This window comes from Amyelois transitella, chromosome 28 (genome assembly GCF_032362555.1).
Source record: "Amyelois transitella isolate CPQ chromosome 28, ilAmyTran1.1, whole genome shotgun sequence".
Taxonomy (NCBI): Eukaryota; Metazoa; Arthropoda; class Insecta; order Lepidoptera; family Pyralidae; genus Amyelois; species Amyelois transitella.
The window spans coordinates 988,620-1,002,906 of NC_083531.1; the positions used below are offsets into that span (position 1 = coordinate 988,620).

The 14,287-nt window shown below is 36.9% G+C and overlaps 1 protein-coding gene across 4 annotated transcripts in view; it reads left to right on the forward strand.

Moving 5' to 3' along the window:
- Positions 1-14,287, forward strand: part of LOC106133712 (nuclear pore complex protein Nup98-Nup96) — a 68,061-nt gene that overhangs the window by 1,157 nt on the left and 52,617 nt on the right. For 2 of the 4 annotated variants that reach the window (XR_009657460.1, XM_060952346.1), the window contains exons 2-8: positions 6,989-7,102; positions 8,133-8,261; positions 9,613-9,819; positions 11,225-11,365; positions 12,379-12,512; positions 13,148-13,277; positions 13,962-14,048. Coding sequence is in view for 3 of the 4 variants with exons in the window: in XM_060952346.1 (XP_060808329.1) it covers positions 7,060-7,102; positions 8,133-8,261; positions 9,613-9,819; positions 11,225-11,365; positions 12,379-12,512; positions 13,148-13,277; positions 13,962-14,048 (871 nt within the window). In the remaining variant the exon portion in view is untranslated. Of the gene's footprint in view, positions 1-5,534; positions 5,745-6,988; positions 7,103-8,132; positions 8,262-9,612; positions 9,820-11,224; positions 11,366-12,378; positions 12,513-13,147; positions 13,278-13,961; positions 14,049-14,287 lie in introns of those variants that run through there. The other 2 variants (XM_060952347.1, XM_060952348.1) reach the window with 2 other exon arrangements.

Genomic DNA, 14,287 nt, shown 5'->3' on the forward strand with positions numbered 1-14,287 from the left:
ATTTGTTTTTGCTGGCAACTTTATAAATGACTATTGCGTACAACAAAACCCTAGTACCAGTCTACTAGAAGAAGAATTACAATAAAAAAAAAGAAAGGTCACTTCGGTGTAAATTTCCCAAATGTAAAGGCTATTCCACAATTTCCTGTAATCAATGTGGAGTTAATTTGTGCTTGAATAAAAATAATAATTGTTTTTTAAATTATCATTTAGAATAAAGGAGAATAAGTAAACAATATCTTTTGACTTATTTAGTAATGAGTTATACATGTAACAATGTATAATGATGTAAATTTTCATCACTGTTTTTTAAATAATTCAAATTCTTATTTATACTAGGATTTTTTTAAATATTTTTCCTTTAATCTAGAGCATTAATTACATCAACCTGATTTATTTAAAAACAAATAGGAAAAATCATGCAATGAAGGGTTAATTATCTATTATTAAAGGTTATATACAACTAAATATTTTGTGAAAATTTTAAACATCTCCTTAATAATATTTAGCAAAAAATACAAAAATTACATGTTCATTTCATAATAATAATTATATTTTTATTGTATTTTTTTTTGTATTTGATGTTATACCTGCAATCGGCTTTCTAGCTGTCAAGGTTTATGAGACAGTTTGGTGATTGACGGACAGATGGTGGAGGCTTAGATATGTTCAATAATAACAATAGGGTCCTGTTTTATATCATTTTTGTAGGAAACCCTAAAAACTACACACAGAATAAAAGTGTTCTATTGTTATTTAAAAAAAATGTTCTGTACCCAAGCATAACCCTCGCAATAGGCCTTAGAGCATTGCCATTAAAGAGATAATAGAATTGTTGACACCACCATTGTATTGTTCTTTTCCAAAAATTACCAACCTATTGTAATAAATATTGTCTTTAAACTTGAAATCTTTAACTTATACATGACATTTTTATCTAAAACATTACACAGTAACATACCTACATTTTTGTCTCATGTCACAATGTTCATTCCCGTACTCCTCCAAAATGGCTTTACCAATTGTCATGAAAGTTTAAGCATATTGAGTAGGTCTGCGAATCAGCCAACATCAATTTTTTATACCCCTAAGTGATAAGGGTTGTCCACCCTAAGCATTTTTATTAACTAGAAATTATTAAAATAATATTTATATGGCAAAACAATGTATGCGGGAACAGCTTGTCTTATGTATAAAATTGTCGTAGTTCGTTACCATACTCCTCCGAAACGGCTTGACCGATTCTCATGAAATTTGTGAGCATATTGAGTAGGTCTGAGAATCCGCCAATATCTATTTTTTCATACCCACACAATGCAAAACAACATTTGCCGGGACAGCTAGTTTTTATCTATAACAATATGCATAGTAACATAAACAATTTTATTCTGCGAACGAAGCATGGCTTTTTAATTCGGCGGGCCTAAATATTAATGTCAGATTTCTTGGTAGTGTACCTTCTAAAAATTCATGATTTATATTTGTATATTTTTATAGGGGAAAATATAAATTTGACTCTGTTCTATTCAACTTTATCCCTCAATATGTTATATCAAAATAATCTGTGTCAATAAAGACTATTTGTTTATAATATTTTGAGGTTATTTCCTACATAAATTATTATGAAGGTAAACTTAATTTTTCTATGGATTTTTAAAATATAATAATAATTATAACTATCCTCCCGACCCGTTATGTTTCTTCATGTGGAGTAGCCCTAGGTCTGCCTGTAAACCCAGATTCCCAGATTCAAAACCTATTAAACACATATCAATGATTCTTTTCTTAGTAATATACATTAGTTTAATTGCTAACCAAAGCACTTCACTGTGAATGGTCAAACTGGTAATGCTTTATGTAAAAACCTGACTTACTCAGGCAATATTTTAAACCCGGGCTGTTCTACTAGCATGATGGCGATTTACACTTACTATTCACCTTCTTAGATGACTTAGCTAAGGCACACAACAAGAGGTTTTTATGAAGTCCTACCGCTTCCAAAGCGAAATCAGAAAAAAAACGTAGGTTATGAGGTACAATGGTGGACTTATTGCTAAAGCAATCTCTTCCAGTCAACCTTAGGGTGGGAGGAAGATTACATAACATGTAATCAAGTCTATATCCCTTGCGGGGTAGACAGAGCCAACAGTCATTAAAAGACTGAAAGGCCATGTTCAGGTGTTTGGCTTAATGATAGAATTAAGATTCAAATAGTGACAGGTTGCTATTGCATCGCCGTAAAGAGGAATCCCAAGTATACGAGTATAAGCCTATCCCTTAGTCACCTTTCGCTAAAGAGATGGGAGTGCTCCTTTTCATTTGTCTATTGGGTAACGACGGCACTGGTGGGAGGAAACTAAACTTTTACTATGCAGTGATTTTGGACTATGTTTTTATTAATACTATATGTATGCTGATTTTCAGTGAATTTGGAACTTTTTTTTTTGTAATCTGGTTTTAGTCAAAACCGAAAGAAGAAGAAACAGAAAGCAAAAATCTTTAATATTATGTATATGACTACCCCAATGTTTACAAACAAAAATGCACCCTAAAATTTTGCGTCGCATTTTCCTATTACGTATTTGTAGTTCTACGAAATCATGACGTCACGGTGACGCAATCTATTTAAATATGTTGCAATGTCACAGTATAAGTAAATCAGTAGGACAATGTATTTTTTAACAATATTAGCTTTTGCGCGTCACTTATTTAAACCCTTTATTTAAACCCATGGGAAAAAGTAGTCCATGTTAATCCTGAATGTTTTGTTTTAGAGCAAGATCCCAGAGCCGTAAGACACAACTTATTTTCTAAAGAATGGATCTTTCGATTCTCAGTAGTCTTTCATGTACTTTTAATACCTGCATGTTTGTGAGACTTGCCCGGTGACACCTGCGCAGGTACCAGGCGAGAAAGGTAACTAAAAATCACAGTTACTTAACTTAAATTTTTATGACTGATTTTTATATATATTTTATAGACTATTACTCTGAAGTCATATCAGAGAAGTCAGACGCTTTCCATGCGCCAGAACTTTTGTCAGACGCTTTAAAGCTCTATCAAAAAAAAATTAACTTAATTTATTTTTAAATGTCTGACTTTTATATATGTTATTCAGATAACTATTACAAAGTTGTATTAAATCAGTCAGACAGTTTGTAATGACCAAACACCCCTTAAACACAAGAATTACTCAGCCTCGAGTATGAGCGCGATAGCACAATGCGCATGCGCGTCAGAGTAAAATCTCTAATAATTAATTGAAAAGTACTTACTGTTTTCAATTTCATATTTTTGCATATCTATTCAAATACGATGAAATTTATAATTAAAATAATAATTAATCATTTTTAATATAATATAATATATTGCATATAAATAGGGGAAAATGAATTTTTTTGTAGCAATAGCCTTTCAAAAAGAATGATTTTTATTTTATTTTTTTAAAATATATCTATTATAATAATTTCAATAAAAAAAAATTAATTATGATTAATCAATTGAATAATTATTTTATTGTCCCTTTATCATCTTCATCATCAAAATAATCATTTGAATTTTCATCATTTATTAAATCTCTATAATGTCCACTCAAGTCATCGTCCTCATCATCAGTTAGATTGTCGTTGCTGGCAGAATTTTCCGTAAAAATAAAATCATAAACAATTAAAAAATAGTATAGTAATAGTAAACCTATAACATATAAATATAAGTGAAAGGCGACTAAGGGATAGGCTTACAAACTTGGGATTCTTTTTTAGGCGATGGGCGAGCAACCTATCACTATTTGAATCTCAATTCTATCATTAAGCCAAATAGCTGAACGTGGCCATTTAGTCTTTTCAAGACTGTTGGCTCTGTCTATCCCGCAAGGGATATAGACGTGACCATATGTATGTAGTCTACTTTAATTTCGACACCACCGCAACGGCTTCGATGGTCCAGTGATTAGCGCGTGAGACTGTGAAGTTGGCGGTCCGAGTTCGAGTCCCAACAATAACAAGATATATATTAATTTTTATTATTATTAAAATAAAATTTAAAAATGTTTTTTTTGTGTTGTTTGAGTATTTATTAAAAAAACTGAAAATCAAAATACTACATATAATCATACGGTAAAAATATTTTGTCTGTACATTTAATATTTTGACTAAAACAAATAGAGATTTTTTTTTACATTTTTTGTCTGTCTGTCTGTATGATTAAGATTCAACTCGAACTTTACGCGGACAACGTCGCGGGCAACAGCTAGTATGCAATATATTATATTATTTTAAAAATGATTAATTATTATTTTAATTATAAATTTCATCGTATTTGAATAGATATGCAAAAATATGAAATTGAAAACAGTAAGTACTTTTCAAATATTAGATATTTTACTCTGACGCGCATGCGCATTGTGCTATCGCGCTCATACTCGAGGCTGATTAATTCTTGTGTTTAAGGGGTGTTTGGTCATTACAAACTGTCTGACTGATTTAATACAACTTTGTAATAGTTATCTGAATAACATATATAAAAGTCAGACATTTAAAAATAAATTAAGTTAATTTTTTTTTGATAGAGCTTTAAAGCGTCTGACAGAAGTTCTGGCGCATGGAAAGCGTCTGACTTCTCTGATATGACTTCAGAGTAATAGTCTATAAAATATATATAAAAATCAGTCATAAAAATTTAAGTTAAGTAACTGTGATTTTTAGTTACCTTTCTCGCCTGGTACCTGCGCAGGTGTCACCGGGCAAGTCTCACAAACATGCAGGTATTAAAAGTACATGAAAGACTACTGAGAATCGAAAGATCCATTCTTTAGAAAATAAGTTGTGTCTTACGGCTCTGGGATCTTGGACTATTTAGCGTTGTGCTAAATATCAGCGAAATCGGTGTAGTATTTTTTGCGTGTGTTACAAAAATTAAACAAAAATATTAGTACATACTTTATAATTATAGTATGGATTTTTTACACATGTTTTATTATTTTTTTTTTCATAAAAGACTACTGTGTATTTAACATACATATACACACAATCACGTCTACATCTATTGCTAGGCAGACGTAGCTAACAGTCTCGAAAAGACTGAGGGCCCACGTATAGCTTAATGATAGAATTGAGACACTAGTTGTAACAGTTCCCTTTTTTGGTTTATTAATTTATGAAGATTTTCATTCATGTAAAAGTTTGTTGCTGAAGTCATCATTAGCATACAAACTTTTTAAATGGAACTAGCTTTCGTCCGCGGCTCCGCCAGAGTTTAACGAGAAATCTTAGTAATTTCCTTTTCCGTGAATTTCGTCTTAGTGCACGTGCTAGATCACATAAAAAATTTCAAATTTGTAGAAATAATTGTTTAAAATAACATAATGAGCTTTTATGTTATAACGAAAATTTATTAACAAAATAAAACAACTCCTTTGACTACTGATTATTTTATGCTTTGGCACGTTACTGATATGATTTAAAATGAGTCATCCTTCTGATATAAATACTATGGCGTGGCTTTCATTTCATTCTTTCGTCGCAAAACTACGTGGAGACTCTGCTAGAGCGCTTAAAAAACAAATAATAAAAAAAAAACACCATACAAATAAAAAACATAACCATACAATTACAAAACATACATACACACATTTCATAATTAAAAGTGATTAAAAATATAAAAAAAAATTGTGATAAAAAATAACTTTAATTTAAAAAAGTAGTGTATATATGTATATATATTTTTATTTTGTTTAATTTCATCAGGTAATTTTGTTTATCTTTATTTATGTAATATAATTTTAGTCATTAATACATACATACGATCCTACATTAAATTACGTCTACATCCCTTGCGGGTTAGACAGAGCCAACAGTCTCACAAAGACTTGAAAGGACGCGTTCAGCTGTATGTAAATTGTTCAAATAGTGACAGGTTGCTAGACCATTGCCTAAAAGAAGAATCGCAAGTGTATAAGCCCACCCCTTAGTCTCCTTCTACGACATCCATGGGAAAGATGTTTTCATTACATATTTATTTTCCATTCTGATCCCTCGTTCAGTGGGGACGAGGATAAGAATGGAATAGAAAATATTTAAATACGTAATAATAATAATAAAAAGTGGATCTACCTACATTAGTTTAGTTGCCGACCGATGTTACTACGGCGAGGGAAAACATTAGAATAGAATAGATTTATTTTGAAAATTGGTTACAAGGTATCACTTATTGACGTGACATCACTTAAATCTAATTATAACTACTACCGCTTCCAAAGCGCGTGTGTAGAAGAAGCGGCGGAACAAACTACACTGCAGTATTAATGATGAAACCTGCACATTCAGACATTTGGATGTGTAATCGTGATCCAATATGGGTCTGGTTTTGACACGAAGCGACTCACGTCTGACCTCCGCGACCTTTGCAGGGGAACCTGACCTTACTTCGGTCCGTGGGAAAGAGATGGAGTGATCCAAATTTATGGAAGTGCCGGGGAGGGGGGGGGGGGTCACACTACTATTATAAAGCTAAAGAGTTTGTTTGTTTGAACGCGCTAATCTCATGAAGTACCTACTGGTTCGAAATGAAAAATTCTTTTCAATAGGCCATTTATTGAGGAAGGTTTTAGGCTATATAACATCACGCTGCCACTATGAGGAGCAAAGAAATAATGGAATATGTGAAAAAAACGGGGAAAATTATTCACGCTTGAGGGCTTCAATGATGCCCAAAATAACTATTCCACGCGGACGAAGTCGCGGGCACAGCTAGTTCATCTCGTTCCCGTGGATGTCGTAAAAGGCGACTAAGGGATAGGCTTATAAACATGGGATTCTTCTTTTAGGCGATGGGCTAGCAACCTGTCACTATTTGAATCTCAATTCCATCATAAAGCCAAACAGCTGGCTCTGTCTACCACGCAAGAGATATAGACGTGATTATATGTATGTACGTACACCAGCCGCGGTAGCTGGATGACACAATGATGGTTCTCATTCTTGTTCAACAGATGACAATGCCCATGACGCAGTGACAACGGTAACCGCTTGAAGTGAACGTGATCATAACAGCCGATACAGCATGTTCCAAAAGCCTGCTTTCGGGAGCAACAGCTCCGGTTTTGGTGAGTTTTTTAATTTTTAATCTGTACCTAACATTTTTTTTTGTACGTGTTTACCTACCTATGAAGTAGAAGACTCTTGCGGCGAAGAAGGAAAAGATGAAACCTTAACGGAGAGAAATTTATTAATTTATTCATATAGTCACGTCTGTATTCTTTGCGGGGTAGACAGTGCCAACAGTCTTGAAAAGAGTGTTGGCGACTTGTTGACGATAGTAGTATACAGAGATCGGGGAAAGTGGAAAGAAGCAGGCTCTCCGGGAAAAAAGACGTGATTATGTGGCCTATGAGTTCTGTTCGAGACTCAATGGATATAGACGTGATTAGGTACATACATACATATAGTCACGCCTATATACCTTGTGGGGTAGACAGAGCGAAAAGTCAACAGATAGAATTGGGATTTAAATAGCGACAGATTGCTAGCCCATCGCCAAGAAAAATAATCCCAAGTTTATAAGCCTATCCCTTAGTCGCCGTTTACGATATCCACGGGAAAGAGATGGGTGGTTCTGTTTTTTTTTTCTTCTGATGCCAGGAGCCACGCGGTTAAATCAAATCAAATGTCTTTATTGTGGTAACACAGGTAAAAAAAAAGCTCGTAATAAAGGTACTGTGAATCGCTGTGACCGGTCATAAATCGACGTACAATAATTTCTGGGTCAAGTTATCCTAACTAATTTTACAATTCAGCTATACATTCGAATTCAAGTAAATTATATAAAATAAAACTAATTAATATAAAATTGCATTGAAAATTAATTACAAAATAACATCATGTCAATCTATCTTCTAAAAATTCTTTTATAATAACATTTATCTGTCAAAATTAATTTTAATTAACTAATAATCATTTGCTTTTTTTTAATAATGTTTTTTTAGGATTAAACATACATATCTCTTGTTAACGCTCGTGAATAATAGCATTGCAGGACTGGTCAGGGACTGCATAAATAATTTTTTTTTTTCTAAATAAAGATTAAATTTGATGAATTAAAAAAAAAATTACATTGAATTTACCCCCCCTTTCTAGGTTCTTTCAACGCTGGTAGTTCCACGACTACTCCGTTCGGCGGGTTCAAGACTAACACCGGTACTAGCGCGTTCGGAGCGCCGCCCGCTTTCGGCGCTAGTACCTCTACGCAACCCGCAACTGGGGGAGGTGAGTGACATACATACATATAATCACGTCTATATCCCTTGCGGGGTAGACAGAGCCAGCAGTCTTGAAAAGACTGATAGGCCACGTTCAGCTGTTTGGCTTTATGATGGAATTGAGATTCAAATAGTGACAGGTTGCTAGCCCATCGCCTAAAAGAATCCCAAGTTTTTAAGCCTATCCCTTAGTCGCCTTTTACGACATCCATGGGAACGAGATGGAGTGGTCCTATTCCTATTCTATACTTTATTGGTGTCGGGAACCACACGGCACGGAGGTGAGTGACCAGAGAAAAAAATAAATCATTTTCATTCGCATCTATAATGACTTCTCTTTCCTCCTGGCTTTAGTCCCGGTTGCATAGTCACCACTCTGGAGAGGAGACCGGGGTTTGCTTTTCACCATGGCTCCTGGATTGGGTGAGACAGGTTTTTACGCAAAGCGACTCCCATCCGACCTCCGCAACCTTTGTAGGTGAATCTGACCCATATTGCAACGATAATGTAGTACATAACTTTGAAAATAGTCATTGGACCATGTCCGAACTGGGATTCGAACCTGTGCCTTTGTCACGCATTTTAAATCGGGCACCTTACCGATTCATCACCGACGCTCCATCTATAATTACTATTTGAAGGAATGTTTCGAGAACATTTATAGCAATACTTCTAATTAGGATTTATTAAAAAGAGTGTTGCTTAATATGTTTTCGCCGCCACCCGTTCTTGGCGCTAGTACATTTGACAGCATGTCAATTAACGCCAACACAGAACTATGACGCAGTTGCAGTGTCAAATTTTGGCAGCTGTCATCTATACTAATATTATAAAGCTGAAGAGTTTGTTTGTTTGTTTGAACGCGCTAATCTCCGAAACTACCTACTGGTTCGAATTGAAAAATTATTTTTGTGTTGAATAGACCATTTATCGAAGAAGGCTTAAGGCTATATAACATCACGCTGCAACTATTAGAAGCGAAGCAATAATGGAGAATGTGAAAAATAAAATCGAGGAATATATTAAACATCCTTGAGGGCTTCAATGATGCCCGAAATAACTATTCCACGCGAACGAAGTCGCGGGCACATCTAGTGTTCAACATACATACATACATAAAATCACGCCTCTTTCCCGGAGGGGTAGGCAGAGACCACCTCTTTCCACTCGCCACGATCTCTGCACACTCCCTTCGCTTCATCCACATTCATAACTCTCTTCATGCAAGCTCGGCGGTTTCGGGTACTTTTGACCTGACCCTTTACCAGGACGTCCTTAATTTGATCAAGATACGTTCGTCTAGGTCTTCCCACTCCGATCTAGTGTTCAATATGTTTTAAAAAATACTTTAATTTCAGGATTGTTCGGCGCTACCCAGCCCACGACGAGCCTCTTCGGGAACACGGCCGCGTCCACGTCAGCCCCGCCGTTCGGGGCTTCGCCCTCGGGCTTCGGCTTCGGCGGCGGCTCCTCCACCAGCACGGGGCTGTTCGCGCAGCCCGCGAACAACAGCGGGCTGTTCTCCAGCAACCAGAACACGTCCGCCTTTGGTGCTAAGCCTTCCAGTAAGTGTATGAAGATGGGAAGAAGGCAGAAGGTGCCGTGTGGTTCCCGGCACCAATAAAATATAGAACAGGAATAGGACCTCTCCATCTGTTTCCCATGGATGTCGTAAAAGGCGACTAAGGGATAGGCTTACAAACTCCCGGCACCAATACAAAAAAGAATAGGAACTCTCCATATGTTTCCCATGGATGTCGTAAATGGTGACTTAGGGATAGGCTTACAAACTTGGGATTCTTTTTTTAGGCGATGGGCTAGCAACCTGTCACTATGTGGATCTCAATAGTATCAATAAGCCAAATAGCTGAACGTGGACGATCAGTCTTTTCAAGACTGTTGGCTCTGTCTACCCCACAAGGGATATAGACGTGACCATATGTATGTATGTAAGTGTATAAAGAAATTGATGTTAGACATAGTGAAATGATTAGGACAGCTCCTATTCGCTCTGCGTTCAAACATGCTGTGAAGGGGTTCTTCCTTCGGCAGATTAATGATGGGTCATCCTAATTTGATATTTTATGTATGTAGGTATATGTATTTATAGTGTATATTATGTATGTATATCTTGTATGTATTTACGCATTTTTTTTTGTAATGTATGTATTTTGTGAGTATGCATGTGCACTTTATCGCACCACCAACTTAAAGTTTTTTCTGTTTGGTCAGCCGGTTGACTGGTAGAGAATGCCAAACGGCATTAAGTCCGCCTTTTGTACATTTTTGTTTTTGTGCAATAAAGTTTAAATAAATAAATAGTCTTGTGTGTGTTTTTTGGTCCAGTGCATAAGGTCTTCTTCGTCCTAGCCTTATCCCGTTTCTATATCGGATGATATCGGGATCAATTAACTAACATACATACATATAATCACGTCTTTATTCCTTGCGGGGTATACAGCGCCAACATTTTTGATAAGAATGATAGGCCACGTTCAGCTGTTTGGCTCAATGATAGAATTGAGATTCAAATAGTGACAGGTTGCTAGCCCATCGCCTAAAAGAAGAAAACCAAGTTTATAAGCCCTTAGACGCCTTTTACGACATCCATGAGAACTTGATGGAGTGGTCCTATTCTTTTTTTTATTATATAGGTCACGTATATGAATGGGTATATATATTCTGTTTATTTCTTAAAAATACAACTACATTATATTAATTAATTAATATTATAGTTGTATTTTGTTGGTATATATAACTAAGTTAAGGGGTTAATAATACAGGTATTTAACTCGTTCGTAATAAATAAATAAGCCTTGAAGTAAGTTCGAGACTTGTGTTACGAGATATATATATTATAATATTATTATCTCGCGATTATTATCCCCTCAACTTAGTTGGAATCTTTGCCGCTTACAAAATTGTAATTTTTTTTTTAAATAACTAAACATTTTTTTTTTAATTTCTCAGCAGGTTTCGGCTTCGGCGGCACTTCCACATCGGCCACCACCACGGGAGGTCTCTTCGGTTCCACACAGAACACCAACAACTCTTTGTTCGGACAACAGCAGTCCACGGGGCTCGGCACCGGACTCTTCTCGAACACAACCGGTTAGATGGCACTGCTGTGTTGAATTATTTTTTTTATAAGTTACACCAATCTTTAACGGCCTCTGTGGCGCAGCGGTAGTGCGCTTGTCTGTGACACCGGGGGTTCAAATCCCGGCCGGGGCATGATGAGAAACGAACCTCCTCCGATTGGCCTGGGTCTTGCATGTCTATCTATATAAGTATTTATTATAAAATATAGTATCGTTGAGTTAGTATCTCGTAACACAAGTCTCGAATTTACTTCGAGACTAACTCAATCGGTGTAATTTGTCCCGTATATATTTATATTTAATCTATCTATCCGTGTGGTTCCCGGCACCAATGCAACAAAGAATAGGACCACTCCATTTCTTTCCCATGGATGTCGTAAAAGGCGACTAAGGGGTAGGCTTATAAACTTGGAATGCTTCTTTTAGGCGATGGGCTAGCAACCTGTCACTATTTGAATCTCAATCCTATCTTAAAGCCAAATAGCTGAACGTGACCTATCAGTCTTTACAAGACTGTAGGCTCTGTCTACCCCGCAAGGGATATAGACGTGATTATATGTATGTATGTATATTGAATTGAATTTAATAAGGGCTCCCGGGCTGTGAAGAGGCCGGGGAGACCGAAACGGCATGACGTCACACATACAAAGAGAACATCGACTGATTGACATCTCTATATATTTAGATTGATGTGGTCCAATTCTACTTTTCGTACATACATACATATAATCACGTCTATATCCCTTGCGGGGTAGACAGAGCCAACAGTCTTGAAAAGACTGATAGGCCACGTTCAGCTGTTTGGCTTTATGATGGAATTGAGATTCAAATAGTGACAGGTTGCTAGCCTATCGCCTAAAAGTAGAATCTCAAGTTTACAAGCCCATCCCTTAGTCGCCTTTTACGACATCCATGGGAACGAGATGGAGTGGTCCTATTCTTTTTTTATTGGTGCCGGGAACCACACGGCACCGTGGCTTCTTTCCGTGTCTAATATAAAAATTTATTCTCTTTATTCAACAGGTACATTCGGCCAGCAAGCGGCCACGGGCACCGGCCACGTGAAATACAACCCCTTAGTCGGCACTGACGTCGTCGTTAAAGGCGGAACTTCGCAGAATGTCATCATCAAGCATCATTGTATCACTTGTATGAAGGTAAGTTGTCACCGGGTCCATATAATAACTTTAAGATTAAATATTATACATAGAATTATTGACATCAATAGGAGATGAATGCTGATTTTACGCGTGTGCTAAAGTTAAGACTCATGGGTGTATTGGTAAAGTATACCTGGGAACGCGAAAATGCCGACAACGAAAACCGATAACGCCGAAAACGATAACGACCCCCCCCCCCCCTTCCTACTATAACTAACCCTTTTCACTTAATTATTAATTAATTTAATTAACTAATTAAAACGTTACAATGCTTCCTACGAAAGCGTACTCTTGTCTAAAAATACGTTAAGCGCCACCAGTTTTGCATACTTTTTATAGTTTTTTTCGAGTCTGAAATAATTTGTTCTGAAAACTCTGTTCTTTGATGATCGTTCAGCCTTCGGACAGTTTGAAAACATAATTTTTCGGGTTTCAGCCGAATTGACATTGGCACTTCTATTTTCTATTCAACAATTGCTCAAGACTAAATGCTTGATCTCTTGTTGTAAATTTTGAGAACAGTTTCTAAGACTATATCACATACATACATACATAAAATCACGCCTCTTTCCCGGAGAGGTAGTCAGAGACTACCTCTTTCCACTATATTATTTTCTTTTTTTTTTCAACAGGAATATGAGAGCAAGTCTTTAGAGGAGCTCCGCCTGGAGGATTACACGGCGGGCCGCAAGGGCTCCGCCGGCGGCGGCATGTTCGGCGGGTTCCAGCAGACGGAGAACAAGCCGCTGTTCGGAGGCAGCAGTGAGTTGTGTTTGTCTTAACTAGCTACTGCCCGCGACTTGGTCCGCGTGAATTTTGAATTTTTCCGCGTAAACTTATTTGCGGGGGCAAACTTGTTCGGCGGGTTCCAACAGACGGAGAACAAGCCGCTGTTCGGAGGCAGCAGTGAGTTTTGTTTGTCTTAACTAGCTGTTGCCCGCGACTTGGTCCGCGTGAATTTTGAATTTTTCCGCGTAAACTTATTTGCGGGCAAACTCGTTCGGCGGGTTCCAGCAGACGGAGAACAAGCCGCTGTTCGGAGGCAGCAGTGAGTTGTGTTTGTCTCTTGTGTGCTTTATGGTATTTGGAATAAGGTTCGTTTTTGTTTGAGATAAGTAGGTTTTTGGAAGAGGAAACCGAATCATCGCTCCCGCTACACACACACACACAGGGCCAACAGTCTTGAAAAGACTGAATGGCCACGCTCAGCTATTTGGCCTAATGATAGAATTGAGATTCAAATAGTGACAGGTTGCTAGCCCACCGCCTAAAAAAGAATCCCAAGTTTGTAATTCTATCCCTTAGTCGCCTTTTACGACATCCATGGGAAAGAGATGGTCCTATTCTTTGTTTGTATTGGTGCCGGGAACCACACGGCACAAATGAACATTATATGAGAATTATATTAAAAGTATTAGATTGTAACTTGAAGTCTGTTTGTTCCAGCTTTCGGCCAGCCGGCCACGACGAGCGCTCCCAACGTGTTCGGCGGCGGCGGCGCCCTTAACACTTCCGGCGGATTTGGACAGACCAGTGAGTTTTTATTATATTTATACTAATATTATAAAGCTGAAGAGTTTGTTTGTTTGAACGCGCTAATCTCAGGAAATACTGGTCCCAATTGAAAAATTGTTTTTGCGTTGAATAGACCATTTATCGAGGAAGGCTTTAGGCTCTATACAAAACAATGCAACTATAAGGAACAAAGAAAAAATGGAAAATGTGAAAAATTTATTCATCCTTCACGGCTTCAATGATGCCCAAAAAAACTA